The 19069-nt window shown below is 38.4% G+C and overlaps 1 protein-coding gene across 1 annotated transcript; it reads left to right on the top strand.

The window, feature by feature from the left end:
* Window positions 1-18345, top strand: stk33 (serine/threonine kinase 33; the record flags this gene model as incomplete). Its single annotated transcript, XM_079217523.1, has 17 exons — window positions 1-21; window positions 294-430; window positions 4053-4179; window positions 4294-4362; window positions 9452-9568; window positions 10107-10220; window positions 10373-10477; window positions 10665-10803; window positions 12667-12752; window positions 13396-13483; window positions 15562-15637; window positions 16029-16141; window positions 16302-16387; window positions 16474-16546; window positions 17143-17300; window positions 17742-17825; window positions 18178-18345. 17 exons carry the CDS (start codon window positions 1-3, stop codon window positions 18343-18345), a joined length of 1761 nt encoding a protein of 586 aa, XP_079073649.1.
* Between the last annotated feature and the right edge of the window lie 724 nt (window positions 18346-19069).

The following is a 19069-nucleotide window of genomic DNA, read 5'->3' as shown; positions in this document are numbered from 1 at the left end:
ATGGTTTTCTTTACCACCAAGGTTTTTCCTTTTATTGGCTGCAAAACTCCAGAGTCTCATATAAAAGTATCTTAGAACTCTTTTACCATACTGTGCTGCAGCTAATTGACTCTCTTTTGGCAGCCTCCTTGTTTATCTTAGCAGCTGCTTTATCATGTTTTTCACAGCTTTCTGCAGTAGGTTTCAGAAGAAGCATCTTATGTTGAAATCTTTTCATGGCTTCTGTAGTCCGATCAGTTAATAAACAATGTGCTGCATGCTTTTGATCTCCATGTCCACCTTTGCTGTGTCAGAGTGGAGGCAGCAGGTGTATCTTGTGGGAGCATGTGAACCGGCCAGATGGATTTGTGGTGGTGCACACTGTCACTGACCGACTGTCCTTCCTCCACACCACAAGCATCCTGTTGCAGATCAAAGAGAGTAGTAAGGGGTGAGTGACCATATAGTCTGCTGGGAATGAAGCCGGGCTGAGGGATTTACTTTGATGAGCTAATGAGTCCCATTCCAGAGATGAATGTGTGAGCAAAAGTATCCCTGTATGAAGTACAATTTGACTTTGTAGATAAACAGAATCAATATGAACCATGCACACTGAGGACATTTTCATTTTGGATTCATACTAATAGTGGAACCCCAGAGCTCCTCCGAGTTAATTAACTGGGTAAATAATCCATTTATATATATATATATATATATATATATATATATATATATATATATATATATATATATATATATATATATATATACAGCATATACATCTTTTTTATAAATTATTATAATTTTTTCAACAGCAAACACACAATATATAATGTCTCATCAAAGCACACACAGCACATGCAGTATATATCAAGGACATACTTTAGGACTGCTTTTATAAGCGAATAAAGTTGAATGAGTTAAAATAATAAACACTGCTGCAGATGAGCCAGAATTGAGCAACATGTAATAACACATATTTAATCCCTTTACAGATATGACAGTCAACCGAAAAAAGAATAGAGGATTAAGATGAAATAAATAATATTCATGATTTTAAGGATATCATACACACGACACTACATTGCTAAATCCTAATTCACCATAAAGATTGATGTACTTCTGGAAGCAATGTAGAGCAGGAAAAGCCATACAAATGTGAAGTATTATTGCTAATAGATTTATGGATACAATGTTGGGTTTATGTGTAGATTACTACAGCAGCTTCACATATTGATACTCCTAAAATGTTCTGGACACAACATAGAAAGCATTTTTAAGTGTTTTAACTTCTAAGACCTGATGCTGTTGTTTGGTCAGTTTGCACTTTGGCATAAAATGAATATGATCTGCCTCGGGCCCCTTCACCACCTGGTTCACAGGTTGTTGTATAACTCAGCTTTAATCTTTAATGGCAGACTGGTGGACTTTCCAGGGGCTGATCCTTGGCTCAGGATTAATGCGGCCACTTCCAGGAAGTGTCTGTAGCGTAGAGCTACTTTGAGATCTAATTTCTTCACAAAACTGATTTGTCATGTGATGGAGAACCTTAAGTTCCTTGCAGACCGCAGACGATACAGTGGCTCCAAGTCCATGGACAAACCCATCAATAATGTCTCTGGTAAGGCGGAAGTCTGACTGTGGGTGGAAATCGGTCATAATATCTTTCACTAAACATATGTTTTGTCTGGATACTCCAGGCATGTTCTTTAGCTCAACAAAGATATACACATAACACATTTGCATGTCAAAATACCAGTTTTACTGAAATTGAATGACATCTCACATTTTGAAACCAATATACTCTCACCTAAAGGATTATTAGGAACACCATACTAATACTGTGTTTGACCCCCTTTCGCCTTCAGAACTGCCTTAATTCTACGTGGCATTGATTCAACAAGGTGCTGAAAGCATTCTTTAGAAATGTTGGCCCATAATGATAGGATAGCATCTTGCAGTTGATGGAGATTTGTGGGATGCACATCCAGGCCGCGAAGCTTCCGTTCCACCACATCCCAAAGATGCTCTATTGGGTTGAGATCTGGTGACTGTGGGGGCCATTTTAGTGCAGTGAACTCATTGTCATGTTCAAGAAACCAATTTGAAATGATTCAAGCTTTGTGACATGGTGCATTATCCTGCTGGAAGTAGCCATCAGAGGATGGGTACATGGTGGCCATAAAGGGATGAACATGGTCAGAAACAATGCTCAGGTAGGCCGTGGCATTTAAACGATGCCCAATTGGCACTAAGGGGCCTAAAGTGTGCCAAGAAAACATCCCCCACACCATTACACCACCACCACCAGCCTGCACAGTGGTAACAAGGCATAATGGACCCATGTTCTCATTCTGTTTACGCCAAATTCTGACTCTACCATCTGAATGTCTCAACAGAAATTGAGACTCATCAGACCAGGCAATATTTTTCCAGTCTTCAACTGTCCAATTTTGGTGAGCTCTTGCAAATTGTAGCCTATTTTTCCTATTTGTGGAGATGAGTGGTACCCGGTGGGGTCTTCTGCTGTTGTAGCCCATCCGCCTCAAGGTTGTGCGTGTTGTGGCTTCCCAAATGCTTTGCTGCATACCTCGGTTGTAACGAGTGGTTATTTCAGTCAAAGTTGCTCTTCTATCAGCTTGAATCAGTCGGCCCATTCTCCTCTGACCTCTAGCATCAACAAGGCATTTTCGCCCACAGGACTGCCGCATACTGGATGTTTTTCCCTTTTCACACCATTCTTTGTCAACCCTAGAAATGGTTGTGCGTGAAAATCCCAGTAACTGAGCAGATTGTGAAATACTCAGACCGGCCCGTCTGGCACCAACAACCAGGCCACGCTCAAAATTGCATAAAAAACCTTTCTTTCCCATTCTGACATTCAGTTTGGAGTTCAGGAGATTGTCTTGACCAGGACCACACCCCTAAATGCATTGAAGCAACTGCCATGTGATTGGTTGATTAGATAATTGCATTAATGAGAAATTGAACAGGTGTTCCTAATAATCATTTAGGTGAGTGTATATTACAATTTGTGAGGACATAGACATACAGTACAGCAAGGGGGATGGAAGGCTTAGTGAATGAAATCCTACAAATTATTGAATCAAACAATGGACACTTTTGCTGCTGATTTTGTTTGATGATATAAAATAGGTGGCAGGTGGTTTGCTCCTATTAATAATTTTGGCAGGAAGCAACATTATTTTCGCTGCAGTTATTTCTCACAACTTTCTCAGGAAGTTGTATCAGAAGCAGTCTCACAAATACATACTTTTGCAGTTGGTAGCTGAATTACAGTATGCAACAGGCCTTGTGTCTTAATGTAGAGAAAGTCTGAAAGCTGTATCCAGCAGACCTCCTGAAAAGCAGATGTTTGTCTAGTCGACCTAATTAAAATATTGTAGGTGCAGTTAAATGTCATGCACAGATTACAATTCAGGCAGCCCTAATAAGATTTCATGTTAAGATTGAGAGAGCCCACCTTCCTCTAATCTCTTTAAATTGCATGCAAACAGCTACATTCTAACCTAAACAGAGCTGAACTAACTAATTTAAACTGTTTTCAGTAGGTTAATCAAGAACATTAAAGCAGCAATAAATAAATAAAATGTAGCTGCCGTTCTGAGTTTGGATAAGTAATTGTTAACAAAGACATTTAAGTTGTACGTATAAACAGTGCAGTAGGTCTGATGTTACAAAAAATGTGATTCTATATTTTCTTGGATGTGCATAAATCAATTTATCTTAGACCATGATTGTAAATAAGGTCAGCATCAAGGTAAACATTTGTGTCCTAATTAGGAACATTTCAGTGGTCAAGATGCAGAAGCACACAAAAGTAGCTATGTCTTGGTAAATTATCTCACTTTAAGTTTGCTCCCATAGTGGCCTTACTCAGTGGAATACATGTTCATGTAATTCCTGATGCAATCTGGTAATCTTCCTCGTTGATGAAACGCTAAATACTTCAATGTTTTGACTCTCAAATGTTATCTTTATCTGAAAAGATAACTGTGGTTGAATTTTTCCAAAATTAATTGTAAAGGAAACATTCCAGTTCCGTCCACTAGATGGAGACCACGGACCAACATATACCCAGGGCACCACAGAGGAAACTGGTTCCCCATTCGCAAAAAAGAGAATTTATGGTTAGTGTGCACGTTGTACATTCAGTGGAAGTCGCCTCCTCAAAGTCAGGTCAGCTTCACATTGGTCGACACGCTCGAGACACAAGGGGCGCTGCAAGCCCCTAAACTAGGAGATGCTCTGTTCATACATTAGTGGGCGTTTGACTCTCTTCGCTTTCCGTAGTCACTCACTGAGAAAGTTTACGTGTTGGTGAAGAACAACCTGCTGCACGGACATGATCTCATTCAAGAGGTAAGAAGCCCTCGTTCAATAGTTTCACGTGAGCTCTCACTTTGATCCCAAGGTAAAGTTACGAGTGTTTAATATTTTTAGGAGATCTCGCCCGTCAGCTTTTGCAACTTCATGTTTCGTTGCCATGACAACGCGTGCATTGGGGGACGTAAAGTTTTCTGCTCTATTATGTTTGAAGAAGAGCACCCGTGAACTTATTGTGTTCTAACTGTACAAGATGGTACGCGAAAGAGTAGCCATACACCAATTGCCTCTCTCTGTTAATGTCTGACTATTCATACCCCGTTAGTTAGGGAGCGGTGCCCCCGTTAGCGTGACGTGGGGCAGCTGAGCCCTGAGAGAGGGGCTAAAGGCTCTTCTGTATTTAACCGGAAGTGAATCAACGTTGATTGCAAAGATGTCTCCATTTAGAGCAGTGGTTATCAAATGGGGGTACAAGTACCCCATGGGGTACTTGAGATTTACAAAATATATATTTTAAATTAACATAAATTCAAAAATAGTTATTTCATAAATATTCAATAATATAAGTGTACGTTCTTAAACTGAATTGTATCTATTATATGTTAAATCAGACACTGATGGCACAGCGCTGTGTATTACATTGTTTTTTTCAACCAAAAATGCTTTGCGCTGGTTAAATCAGTTTTAAATCAGTATTTCTAAATCATACAAAGTTAGGATAACTAACCAGATTAGTTATTAAGTATTAATACGAAGTTCCTGCTAGGGTAGCAGAACCAGTCAATGTTGATCATGTCAGTATGTTTAAACGCTTCAAGCATTTGTATATGAGTAACGTTAATAGTTACCACGATTTAAAAAGTACTAACTTAGATTTCTTGAGTCAGTTAAAGCTTCATTATTATTTGGTCGTAAAGAGTATGTTGCCCTGCATGTTGTCCTTGCTAGCTGGTTAAAGCACGTTTTTAGTGAAGTAAGACCATCGGTGGACATTGACAATGACTGGTTTATGAGTGAAGGTGTAACATCTGTGTGTTCTGATATGAAGGAGTTCTCTCCGGGTTGTCATTGAAGTGAATTTGATTTCTTCTTGTTTTTGCTCTGGCCTACATTTCTCTAGATGTCTGCCCTCATAGCTTCCCAAGGCTGAGCCCAGCAAGGGCAGAGATTAGCTTTAACCAGGATTAAACCAATGAGGAAATTTGAATTTGTTGGCCCTTATCTCCGAGCAACATGTGGAGTGCTCTGAGCAAATGGCAGAATTTGATCTTTTACTCCCTTTTGGCAAAGCATGTTTTCTTTCCAGTAGACTTGGAGACAGAGGGGCTTCTTGCAGCAGCAACATGCATTACTTGTTTGTTGAGTGTAGGAATAGCAATTTAAAGAACCTCTTTTTTTTGGTCGCCCTGTAGTCCATCCGCTGTCTATTATATTTTGTTCACAGCTCTTTAGTAAGTGGTGTATGCTTTAATGGCTTAAGGTTGAAAGGTTCTTGGTATATTACATTTAGACCACAAGCCTTGATAATCTCTCTGCATAATATTATGAGTAACCTCATAATTTAGGGAAGTAGATGGGCTCTATATTTGCATTCTAAACATGCAATTTCTTGCCTCATCAGGTAATGTAATTCCACGCTTCATTAGGACTGTGAAGTTTATCATTTGTCATCAAAGCCAAGCTGTCAATAAATGATTAAGTTTCACATGAGAAAAATGTAATATTTGGGCTCAAGCAAAACGGATAGCAGTGTACATTTTAATTGCAGTAAGTAAGATTCTGTTTTTGTTTGATTTTCAGGCTACATTTTAGCGGCTGCTTGTTATAGCCTGAGGCACCATCATTAGAAGCTGCTTAAGCCTAATTTATTCTGCTATTTATTCCATTAAAGAAATCAAAGGCGCTGTACAATAATTGAAATTTGCATTATCTTGATAGTCTGGTTGAGACTGAAAGTGGTAACCGTTTTGACACTGTGGTTTCAGCAGCATACTATATGGCATTTCTTTCTGGGACACACCAGTGCTGTTTTTTGTATCTATTGTTATATCAGTAATTCGACTGGCAAATGACACTTATAAATGGCATTAGGGCTACAAATAATGCTTATTGCCATCATTGATTATTGCATCGATTCTTTTTATGATTAACCAATCAAACGTTTAATATCTAAAGTTTCAGGAAAAAAAAGTAATACATGTCTATAATTTTCTTGTTTCGATCTTGTTTGTACAATTTGGATTCACTGGACTGTTGTTGTTGCCAAACAGTAAAATATCCTTTTTTTTTTATTGTTAATAAATGACTGGAACAATTTATTAACAGTCACTTCACTCAAATGAGCACATGACTAAAGTCAGTGGAATCAGTTTTTGGTACAAAGTTTATCAAGCATTGCACATAGGCAGACATTATATTGACAGACATACCACACAATAATTACAGTGTTACTGGATTGGCAGAAAAAGGTGGATATTTAAGCACATGTCACAAAGATTTCAGTGACCTTATTGCAGATGGGAAAATATGTTTATGAAACAAGATGTTTTGACCTACAGAAAAAGGAAATCATTGATTTAGTGTATGTCAATTAACTTATTGATAAATCAACAAATACTTTCAGTATCATCAGCATCACTTGTGATGTGCTACGGATAGATACCCCTTCGACAGCCCTTAAAGCTGGTTGATGAGCAGCAGTATTACTGTATTGCTGTACGACATTGTCAGGATTGTGTTAGTTGTGTTCAACAGTCTTATAGTGCTTGATGAAAAGAACACTCCCAATATAAGTCTTATTGACATTCAGGGTGGGAGAAAGAGTAAATACATATTACATTGAGTTAATAAAAGACCAGCAGGTTTAAGGGAAGAAAAGTTACACAAGATCAGAGTCATCCATTGTATGTCCATGCTCTCTTTGTTCCAAAGTGACATTGATTTTGTGCACTAAGTTCCTAGACAGTATCCCCTGCACTCCCAGTCATTAGGCACTACGTATATTTGTTCACTCAGTACTCAGTCGTGTAAATAAACACAAATTGCTGTCTGACAGAATGATGGAGAGATGAGGCAAGTATGGGCTTGACTTGTGATGAACCGCCGGCTCTAATTACTTCCTGTTGAAACTGGAGATGAGGCAAACTCAATGTAAAAGGTGGACCACAGCCTTTGTTTCCTTTGGGTTGGGTTGGGCTGTGTTCTGATGTTTACTTATCTTTCAGTGTGTCTGTGTGTGAACAAAGACCATTATGTTTTGACATTAAGTTGTGCTGTCTACTATTATTTAATCATTACTTGACATAGTTAATAACTATGTTTTCATTCTTGGTTCAATCCCTCATGGGAGGGAAAAAAAGATCTATGCACAGAATACTGTAACTTAATCAAGTGAACAAAAAGGAAAATAAGCCATCTAGAATTGGTCTTTCAAGGATGTTTTTGAAATGTCATGTTAGTGATGTACCAGGTGCCTGGTACGATCATTTAGGCTTAATGGAAGATATTTTAATAATTATTAATAATAATAATAATAATCATAATAATAATAATCATAATAATTTTATAACAGGTGGCACAGGGGCACAATTCTTACCAGGCACTGCTGAGCGATTTTATTTCCAGCAACTTGGTCATACAACAAACACAATTGGCCAAGTTGCAAGCTGGCAAAGGATCTTGTCCTTGTCACTACATTAGCAATTTCTTGAGTGTTTGGGTCAGCTTCACTGAGATTGCTGCGATTTGGAAGGAGTAGCTGGAACCTCATGCCTGTTACAGTTCGTCGTCTTGGTGAAGCTCCTTACTAATGGGGGAAAACAATATCTGGTAGCTTTTCTCAGTTGCATTTACAATGTTTTAACTTGACAGTAGTAGCATAGGTACGTGTATCAGTGTTGATCAGGGTTCAAATGCAATAATTCATGGGTGCGTTTGGACGCCAAGTCTGATCTTTGCTGGGTTAGTTTTTTTCCCCCAGCCCTTGAAGTCCTCTCTTAGTGTTTGTATTTGGGTGTAAGCTGCAGTGTAAACATTTTAAGTCTTTAAGTTAAAAAAAAACAAGTAACATAGGGTAATATATGTTGTGTTTTGATCTATAGTTTGATCTGTAGAGTTAGAAACACAGGCCCAGGAATTGCAAATAGACAACCTCAAGCTTAAAGCAATTCAAAACCTGTGTGTGTTCGTGACCCTTTTCAAGATCAGACTTCTTACCCTGACCTGACCCTGATATCCAATTTCCTTTGCATCTTGGAACTGGGGCTAAGGACCAGACACCTCTGTCTTGGAGGCACCTGAGGTGCGCAGGACCCTCCTCCAGTCAATTCAAATCCCCAGTGATACACTCATCATTATATGCCTCTGTTTTCCACAAATGAGCTTTGATTGAGGTGATTGGAATTTCCAGAGGCTGTCACAATCGTTTTGATTGGAAAATAGACAGGAGATAATGGGAGAGACAGGCCTGTTATGAGAGCCCTGTCAGGGCTAAAATAATGCATCAGAGTGAAGAGGTTAAAGACACCGCTTCCTTGTTAATAATTAATTGCTGTGCATGTGGTGGATCCACTTCATAGCTCCCAGTCATCACTTGATAATTGCTTTACATTTAATTTGGCTTTAGAGACTGTTTCTCAAGCTGGGTAAATTGTGCTTAAAGTTAATATAAGCTTGGACTGAGACTAGGGTTAGACTAGGGTAAGTAAAGATTCAGGGATTCTGTACACTTGTTCTTGAAGTTTAGATTTCTTGAATTAACTTCATGAGCTATTTTTAAAACAATGTCTTCAATACTATAATACTAATAATATATTTGAGGTAATGCTGACAAATTGGAAACAACAGTGTAATTATAACTGTTAATCAATAATTCATATAAAATGATATTCATATTTGGGGCACCACAACAATATTCACAAATGTGTTTTGGTCTTTAATAATCACTAGATTTGAAGTAATCCCTCTCCATGACTGCATGCATGGACATATGTTTCTATTAGAATAACTAATTGAGTTGTCAAATAAATATGGATTATTTGAACACAACTTCTTGATGTTTTTTGATGGACAGAAATTGACCAGACATTCCAGAGAGATAATAACTGCCCTCTTCTTCCATCTCTAGATGACACACGTCTTTGTTAGAGGATTAGGCATTAACAGGGTGTCCGTGCAAACCAGCAGGCACACAATGGAGAGGAATGTGCCTTTAATACGCCTGGAAAATGATGCTGACCTGAGGGTAGGCGAGCTTCTTTACATGATTCCACTGCAGTCCGGTGTTGTGCTAGGGGGCCACCACTAAAAAGTCGCACAGGCTCACTGGTGACCTCTATGGTACGCTCTTATCTGCACCAGAAGAGGATCAAACTTCACTTTGCGGCTGTGTAGCCCCCCTTCTTTGGGGAATTTTACTGCTCCCTTTGCCAAATTCTAAAGCAGCCAGTGCTCAGCCTTGCATGCACACAGATAATGATCAAGTTAATTAGACCTGAGATTGAACGAACTGCAGCAGCAACTTAATCATTTGTAACTTGATTAGAAATACTATATTCTCCACCCCCAGATACCTGAAAATGTTCTGTTTTTTTTTCAAAGAGCTTGAAATTACGATGTACTTTGGAATTCAGGTCTTGATTTAAGACATAATGTTTTTGTAATCCAAAACAGAGAAATTATCCTAAATTCTGAAACACAAGAGACATCCTCTCCTGTCTCTGACTGACAGTGAACAGGTGTATATTACACATGTATTAATGTTCTCTTCCTTTTCCCCATAGAAAATCTATACATTTGGAAGGAAATTGGGTCAAGGTGGCTATGGAGTTGTTTATGAAGCTACCCATATTGCGACACAGACAAAATGGGCTATTAAGGAGGTTTCCAGACCAGAGGTGAGTGCATTTGACATCCCTCCGCGAGGCCTGTTTTTTTTACTGTGATTAAAAAGTTGCACTAATAAGAGAGTTTAATGTTTTGAGAGAAACAAATGGCCACAACCAGACTGAAACTCCATCAGTTGTGATTTCACTTTCTGTCACTTCAGGCAGGAAATTCGAAAGTCGAGATGGTGGACCAGGAAATAAACATTCTCAAACAAGTGAATCATGCTCATATAATACATCTCCAGGAAGTGTATCACACGGCTACGGTGAGCAATGCTAACCTTTCACTAACAACTCAAAGTAAGCCTAATTGAGAAGGTGGGTTACGTGTAATGCATGTCGCAACATATATTATATAACATATCATAATCTATTACTGTGTCTGCATGAATATTATTTATAAGCACCCAAATTGAGTATATGTTCAGATGCATTTTCTCTGTTTGTTGCTAGAGAACTTATTTGGTTACTGAGCTGTGCGTTGGAGGTGAACTGAAGCAGCTGTTGCAGCGGAAAAAGTTCCTTACAGAGGACGAGACAAGGCATATCATCTGTAGCTTAGCTGACGCCGTTGTCTACCTTCACAAAAGAGGTAATGTCATTCTACAGATGGACATTTTGATAGTGTTATGAATCATCTTTTATCACAAGCTGAAGATCAAGTTTTTGATGACCTTCGATGATTGAAGTCCTCACCTTGCTCCTGGCTCCTTGCTACTCCCTGAAATCACTGATCGGGGTGTTTGCAGGTGCCACAAATCCTGTGTGTGGTTACTGTTACAACAGACATGAAACTCAACAATGCTGTTGTTGAGTTGCTTCATATTCATGTGGCTGTATATCAGGAGGTAGAGTGGGTTGTCTGCTCACTGGAAGATCAACAGTTTGATCCCTGGCTCTATAGCTCTATGTGTAAAAAGGACATGGAGGAATTGTAATGATGATGGGAGGAAATAGGAGTGATAGCACATAGAAAGCTACTCTTGCTACAATGCTCTCATGAATTTCCAAACTCTGGGTACATAGACCTTTTAAAAAAAACACTATTAGACATGATCAACCCACTGGTTCATGGACTGTCTGTCCAAGGAGTAATACTTTTATTCATATCAATAATTTAATTGTCATACTTGCTAAGAACCAAACCCGCTCCTCCCAGATCCCAACATCTTGCTATTATGGTTTTCTGTCATTATAGAAATGTTATTATAATTATTTCAAAATGCTAATTCCCCTTCTTTTTATAAAAATCTGTGGTTAGTGGTAATTTAGGACATTGCCTGGCATTGAGGCATCGTTACCTGAGGCGAATGACTAATTTATAACAAGCCAGCGAGCAATACTGTTTAATAGGTGTGTTTTTACATGGAAAGTCCCTCTGTGCTGGTTTCCCTCACCTCTATGGAAACTAATAATACTATTGAGAAAGAGCTGGTTTAAACTTGGTAGCCAAAACCCTTGTGTCAAATGAACTATCGTGAAGCTTCATTTTGTAGTATTTTCTCAGATCAGATCAAATCTTACTGTTAGTTTTTGGAGCTTTACTTTGGCTCGGCCGGGATTTGAGCTTTAATGCTAAGACATCCCGGGGACAACATGGTGCATTTTGTAACTACACTGCAAATCCAATTATTTATGATTTCAGTGAGTGAGGGAAGATTAATACACCAAATATGATGTTATAGTTGGTAAACAGTATTTTATTAAATAACCAAAATAAATGCAGAACTATTTTTAGAATGGGTTATGGTAACATTATATATATATACTTTATTAAATACAGACATGTCTGAAAATGAAATTGAGAGTTTAGCTGTCAGCAAGCAGTCGAAAAAACATTGAACAAAACATAACTTAAATGGATGAGGGGTAAAAAAGAGAACATTTTCAGGTGTTTGTTTTGTGCACACCAGTTGGTCTAACATACCTTTCACACCCCATCAACACTGTTGCGTTTTATAATTGGTTGCTTCAAACAGTGCAGTGAAAAGCACTGCCCAGGGCAAATTGTATTTTTCCTCCTGCCTTCTCTCACTCCACCAAGTTTTGTTAACGAGGCCGTTCAGCCTGGCCGACTGTAAGCAAGGTGAACTGATCACTGTGTCCATGTGTGCAACACATTGTATATTTTGATGACTGACATTAGCAAATCATATTGCCCTCTGATCACAGACTTTATTTATTTTTTCTTCAGAGCTATGATTGTCATTGATGATATACCTATGAATCTTTTTGGTATTTAATTGATCAAATCAGCAACACAGGGACAGTGAAAAGCTGCAGAGTTGTGTGATACTTCTCAGTGGTTTCATTGCTGTTAGCAACCCCCTTTGATCCTTTCTAAGAATGTTGATATGAATATCGATAACGACAACTAATTTTCCACATATATCCATGTTAAAACTGTATTCAAGCCCATTGTCTTTGTAAAACCTTTCCTCCTCCCATTTTACAGACATAGTGCATCGGGACTTGAAACTCGAGAACATTCTTTTGAAGAATGCTCTCGATGAGGATGATAATGGCAGAATTAATATCAAGGTGAGATGCTGACTCAAACTGTGAAACTTTCTCTGACTCCTTCTTATCCATTCTCTTTCGGACTGAGTATCAACCTCTGATGGACACTATTTATTCGCCAACTACCTCCTCTGGCTTTAAATAGTACCTCGTTATGACCGACTCCCTCTGGTCTCCCTTTTTAGTATACCTTTACAATGAGACTCAACTGTATCTTTACCAGCTGAGCACAGTGTGTTGTGTGCACTGCCAATGAGCAAGTCAAAGCAGATTCCTGGTTGCCAAGCTAAAACAAGGCTCGACCACAGTATACACATTCATGTCTCTGTTTTTCTCTTTGTCTCACACAAACATACACGACCACTAACATACTGTCCATGTTGTGGTGGCACACCATGAATTCCGTAAATTGTACATCTGTTAGTCTTCTCTCCTGGATTTTTTTGGCTTTTGTAATAATGTGATATCTCTTCGCAAATATGTGGTCTTGTACAGCTTTAACAGCTATGTTGCTATTCCTGTCAATCGTCAAGGATGCTCAAGATGCAGCCTTGTTTTCCTGACAAAAGCACCTTTTAACAGAGAATTGAATATGAGTTCTGTCAGCACATCTAAATCATGTTTATTTGTATCACCTTTTTCTTAAGTGCTTTTCTTTACCTAGGTGACAGACTTTGGATTATCGGTGAAGACAAGTGGTGTAGGGTTTGAGAACATAATGACGGACACCTGTGGGACTCTTATCTATATGGGTATGACACTTATATCTCCTTCAACATGCGAGTATTACACAGGGACAGAGCTCTAAGTTTGAATTAGTGGTGTAGCAATATTCTAAATTTATAAACTAAAGTTCCAACACTGAGGGGTGCCAAAGTTGGACATTTTTCATACAAAGTGGTTTTGTAAGAAGTGAGTGTAATTCTATTTTTGCATGTGGAATGTATCAGGTATATTTTTTATCTAAAGGTACCCTGCCTTTTTTTTTTTACCAATATGGAGAGATATTTTTTTTTGAGCAGGTCCCTGTTTTATGTGCACCTTGTGCTCTATTAGCAAGCCCACATTACTGCCGATTGAAGAGTGTACTATAAATATGACATCACTTGGCTTCATGGAAAGTGCCAAAACAATTCATATTGTACATGAAAAGGCAGGAATCAGCCGCAATGCCAGAAAGGGCATGGGGCATGAATTGGAGGTGGGACCAATGGCCCCACTTCCAACCCCCGTACTCTCGGTGCCCTTGCTCTAACCACACCCATCTTTGAACTCGACCTTCATTAAAATCTCAAATATACACCTGTAAGGTTTCAGGTCTGACACTATCGCAGTGACTAAATCGGTCCACAGACAGACAAACCAAACCAACCCACTGTCACCAGGGCATCAAATACTTTCACTCTGATACAGCAGAAGGCACCCTTTAGCGTCTGTTTAAGACTACAATTTAAACCCATTCTCGTCAATATAAGATGCTCAGAGCAAGTGCTCAGGGAGGGTGATGACTGAAATTATTGTCAATTATTGTGTCAATTATTGGATGCCTGGTGTAGCCTCCAGAAGAACTCAGTTCAACAACTTCTCTCGTTCTCTAAATTTATTTACTAAATGATCACAAGCAAAGTAATAGGCGCTGCAATTGCAAAAGCAGTGAGTGGTACAGCCAACACGCAGGTTGGGCAAAGAACAACTGCCCCACAAACGGAAGTTGGGCCTTTTCTTACACAGGTTATCGTCACAGGTTCGTCTCGCCTCGTCCTAACATCTGATTCGCTCTATCCTGTCAAGAGGAGGAAAATCCAGTGTTCTCATCTTTTCTCACAAGACTGGAATGTGCAACGACCAGTCTGCTTCCATAATGTCAATATACTGATAAACAGTAGTGGGTGTTGAAGTGTGCAGGCGTGTGACTAACTTCCCTTGAGAACTGGACATTTCATAGACACAACCAACTCCAGCTGCATAGCTGTGTTATACTGACCTCGCTAACCTGAACTTTAATAGACATGAAGAGTAATGGAGAATATCTGCCGAATATAAGGATTTATATTATCATGACGTAGAATAACGGAAACAAAAACGACAATGTGAAGGTGTCTTTGTAATCACAATGTTAAGTTTCACTTGTTAATCACAATGTTAAGTTTTACTTGTTTTCCACACATAGTAATTTTAAAACCACAATCTTGTCCTAAACCAAGCAGAGTTTTTGTTGCTTTAATCTAGGTGCTTACAACGTTAACTACAAGCTTACTGCGACCGAAGTGGAGCTACATCGTTTGACATACTACCCGTTGCGTTAGAAAGTGTCTCTGCCGTAACTGGTACAGAAGACTGATTGGCAATTAATATGGTTATAAGCACAACAGGTTTCAAAGTAAAGGCTTTGTGAATGTTTCAGTAGAAAAGCATTCAACATGTTGGTTAGACCTCAAGGATACACTCAATGTGTTGGTTGTAAAAACACTAACTCTGAACATTTTTACTTTGCGTTATCTAAATCACGACCCACCTGCAAACATTTTTTTAACTCTGTGAAACCTGCATTGTTCTGGCATGCAGTTTACTTCTTCTCTTCCACTTTTATGGGCGCGTTGCTACTTTTTGCTGCTCATTACTGCCACCAGCTACGGCATTACTTCCCTATCACGTCCTGTGCTTGTGGTGTGCGAGGGTGTCCTTGTTAGTGTGCTGGTAAACATGGTTCTAATAATATGGTAGTCAAAATAGTGGTCACAAACTGTTTTAACTAGTAGTTTTTAGTCTCCTTATTTTCATATCTCAGACAACAAAATGGCAAACATTTGTGTATACATGTGAATTTCAGCACCTGAAATAATGAGTGGCCGTGGTTACAGCCAGTGGTGTGATGTGTGGAGCATAGGAGTCGTTATGTACATTTTGTAAGTAGACACACAAAAACTATATATATATGTGTGTGTGTGTGTGTATATATATATATATATATATATATATATATATATATATATATATATATATATATATATATAGATCTATATCTATATATATATATAGATATATATCTATATATATAGATATAGATATAGATATATATCTATATATATAGATATATCTATATCTATATATATAGATATATATCTATATATCTATATATCTATAGATATATATATATCTATATATATATAGATATAGATATATATATCTATATATATATATAGATATATATATAGATATATATATATATATATATATATATATATATAGATAGATACATACTGTGAATACATGTGTCTGAGCTGTGTGTCCTTATAGGCTGTGTGGGAAGTATCCGTTTGTGTCCAAAACAGAGACAAACCTACTTGAGGAGATTATGAACAACGATGTCAAATTTACTGAACCCATCTGGGCCACAGTCAGTGATGCAGGTGACATTAATAATACATTATTATAAATGTAATCCTGCAAAAAAAGAGAAATTGTTTGTGATATTGAGTGAAGGAATGTAATCCAGGATGTTGCAATGCAGTTTTACTGTTGAGATTGTTACTGACAAGCTCACCGATTGGCTTGAGTCTGTCTCAACAGCAAAAAATATTTTGACTTGCCTTCTGAAGGCGGACCCTGCCTACCGCATGTCCGCTAATCAGCTATTAGAAATCCCCTGGATTACAGTAAGGCAATGATTGTTCCAGCTGCTTTCATAAAATTCACCAAATGAGTCACACAAGGAGCTCTTATGGGGTGCTTTGTCCAACAGGGTGACACTAATGCGCCTGCTATGCCGTCCAATGTGCTGGAGATGATGCACAACCACCTGGAACAGAAAGAGAGTAAGACAATGATTAAGATTTCACTTAATTATAATAACTAAATCCAGTTCATGGTAGCTTAAATAATTATGATTGTGCAAGCAATAATATACAACAAGATATTCTGGAATGCAGTATGAATATAATGGACAAAGTGGAGGCAAAGCAATTTTCAGTAAATTTGTGTGATATTATTATTATTATTATTAGTTTGTTTGTGGTCTGTTTAACTCTGAGACTTAACTGGTAGCGTAGCATGACGTGTTCTGATTTTTAACCTGCTAAACTGCTACAATTGTGTGTTTGACATGTCCTGAGATATAGCTTTAAGAACCAGATAACAACCAACCAATCAGAAATAAAATGATCTTACATGGGATGGCTGTACAATATCCAGTAGCATTAGAGACGACAAAGTTACCAAAAAAGGTCAAATTAGTCAAATCTACCTTCCAGTAACTGGTTGTTCCTCAGTACTCTCCACTGTATGATTATCAAAGGCCTCATGTTTACATATTACAGAGAGGTAGAGGAGGGACGGAGGAGAAAGAAAGAAACCAAATACACGATGATACTTGATACTTGATGTTGATGTTATTTAAAATCGTCCACAATAGGAACACATACTCTGGAGGACTTGTCCCTCACCTCTTGTGATGGCACACTGGACCCATCCCCGCTCCCCAGGGCAGCTTCAACAGAAACAGACGGCCAAATCAGGAGCATCGCTGAGGAAGACAGAAGCTTCTGCAAATCCTCCACATCCACCAAGCCGGTATGACGGTTTTGCACATTCCTACAGTTTGACCTCAGCTGCCTATGTATGTTTTTTTATTCAGGACTTAATATGGCTCCCAAATATGTCAAAGATGTCAAGTCTGTACTTATCTATTTAAGTACTGTTACTTCTGCCTACACATCGCTTACCTCATGTGGTAATTATCTTGTTTTTAAATAAAACGATCCTGTTAAGTAGATCATTCAGCACTTACAGCAAAACCTTTTCCAAAGTTTTTGCCCGTTATTCAAAAAAAAAAAATAGAAAGTTACTGCTTTTATCAGTTTTTGATTTGTAGATATCATTCATGTGGCAGGTTTGAAACTAACCTTTCTTGAAAATAAACTACCACACTGTAGGTCAGCACTTAGCTACTATATAAATGCTTATAGAATCCAGGTATCATTCGCTCATCTTTCCCTTGTATCTTGGAATCAGACTAAAGAGAGTGGTGGCGTCCTTCAGAGGGACAAGCGAAAAAACCGCTCTAAAACTCAGGGACCACTTCTACACACCACACAGGTTTGTTGAACCTCCTACAACGAGGCCTTTTTAGTTAAACTTCAATTTGTTCTTTAATGAATAAGTTGTAATAATATTTCCAGTCGCACTTCACATACCCTGTAGTTTTTCATTTTTTTATCTAAATTTAAATTATTTGTAATTTCAAAGACAGGCTTTCTAATTTACGGTAACTGCCTGTGTGCGTTCTTATTGCCATGCAAATTGCTTTTCATATTCAATGACCACTAGATGGTGCTAGATTGACCTATTACAGAAGATGGTGATGAATGTGTTTTCGATGCAGCTGTTTTAAAATGGATGTGATAGTTAATTTTGTAATGTAAGAAGAATATAAATCTTCTCCCTACAGGCTCATGCCAGGGTGAAACCCTTCACACAGGTGATTGCTAAGCAGCACAGGCCTCAGGACAAGAAGGACGTCAGTACAGGACAGAAAGCAGCCTGTGAATTCAGTAAGGTAGACAACGAGATACCTTCTACCTCCAGTAAAAGTAGGACTGCCCCCCGCAAACTCTAAGACTAATACCCCTTCAGGTATTGGACAGTCATATCACTTGAGAAGGAGTCAGAGAGAACACTAGTGAGATCACAAAGTGAGCACACAAGAGCTTTTTCCTCTTGTACACTCACTTTCCTTTGCTTGGGCAAAGGAAATGAACAAACAAGAGAGAAAAAAAAACTAGAAGGCAAACTTGATGTACACTTTATTTAATGTAATTGTGTTTATTTAATGTAATTCTGTGATTTAGCAGTGATGTGAATGATACAGCCGTTAATGGTGCAACCTTTTTGGTGGAGAGCCGAGACCAAGTAGGGACAGCAGTGTCAAATAAATGGGCCTCATATGCAGGTGTGAAAATAGTACAGAAGTCCAATACCACTGCAGTCGAGGGTCCAGCCTCAGCGGTGTGTCGTGCCAAAGAGAAGGGCTGAGGTCTGAGGCGTTACCCAGATGAGGCCAAACTGCTGGACAAATGCTTACTGATGCACAGCCAACTGTATGTCATCCAGTCCAAATACCGGAGCACATCATGACATGTCTCTATTATATACACTGTTAATGTATGTCTTTTCCATATAGAAATGATCAAATATCTTATGTTAAAAGCAGCATGTAGCGGCATGTAATAATCTGGTAATATTTTCAACATCTAAACAGACATTTTTGTAAAAAGAAATGTACAAATCGATTTACACAAAATTAGCATTTGTCGTTTTTGTGTGTGTGTGTGTGTGTGTGT

The sequence above is a fragment of the Taurulus bubalis genome (assembly GCF_910589615.1).
Source record: "Taurulus bubalis genome assembly, chromosome: 4".
Classification (NCBI taxonomy): domain Eukaryota; kingdom Metazoa; phylum Chordata; class Actinopteri; order Perciformes; family Cottidae; genus Taurulus; species Taurulus bubalis.
This window is presented reverse-complemented; position numbering and strand designations above follow the sequence as displayed.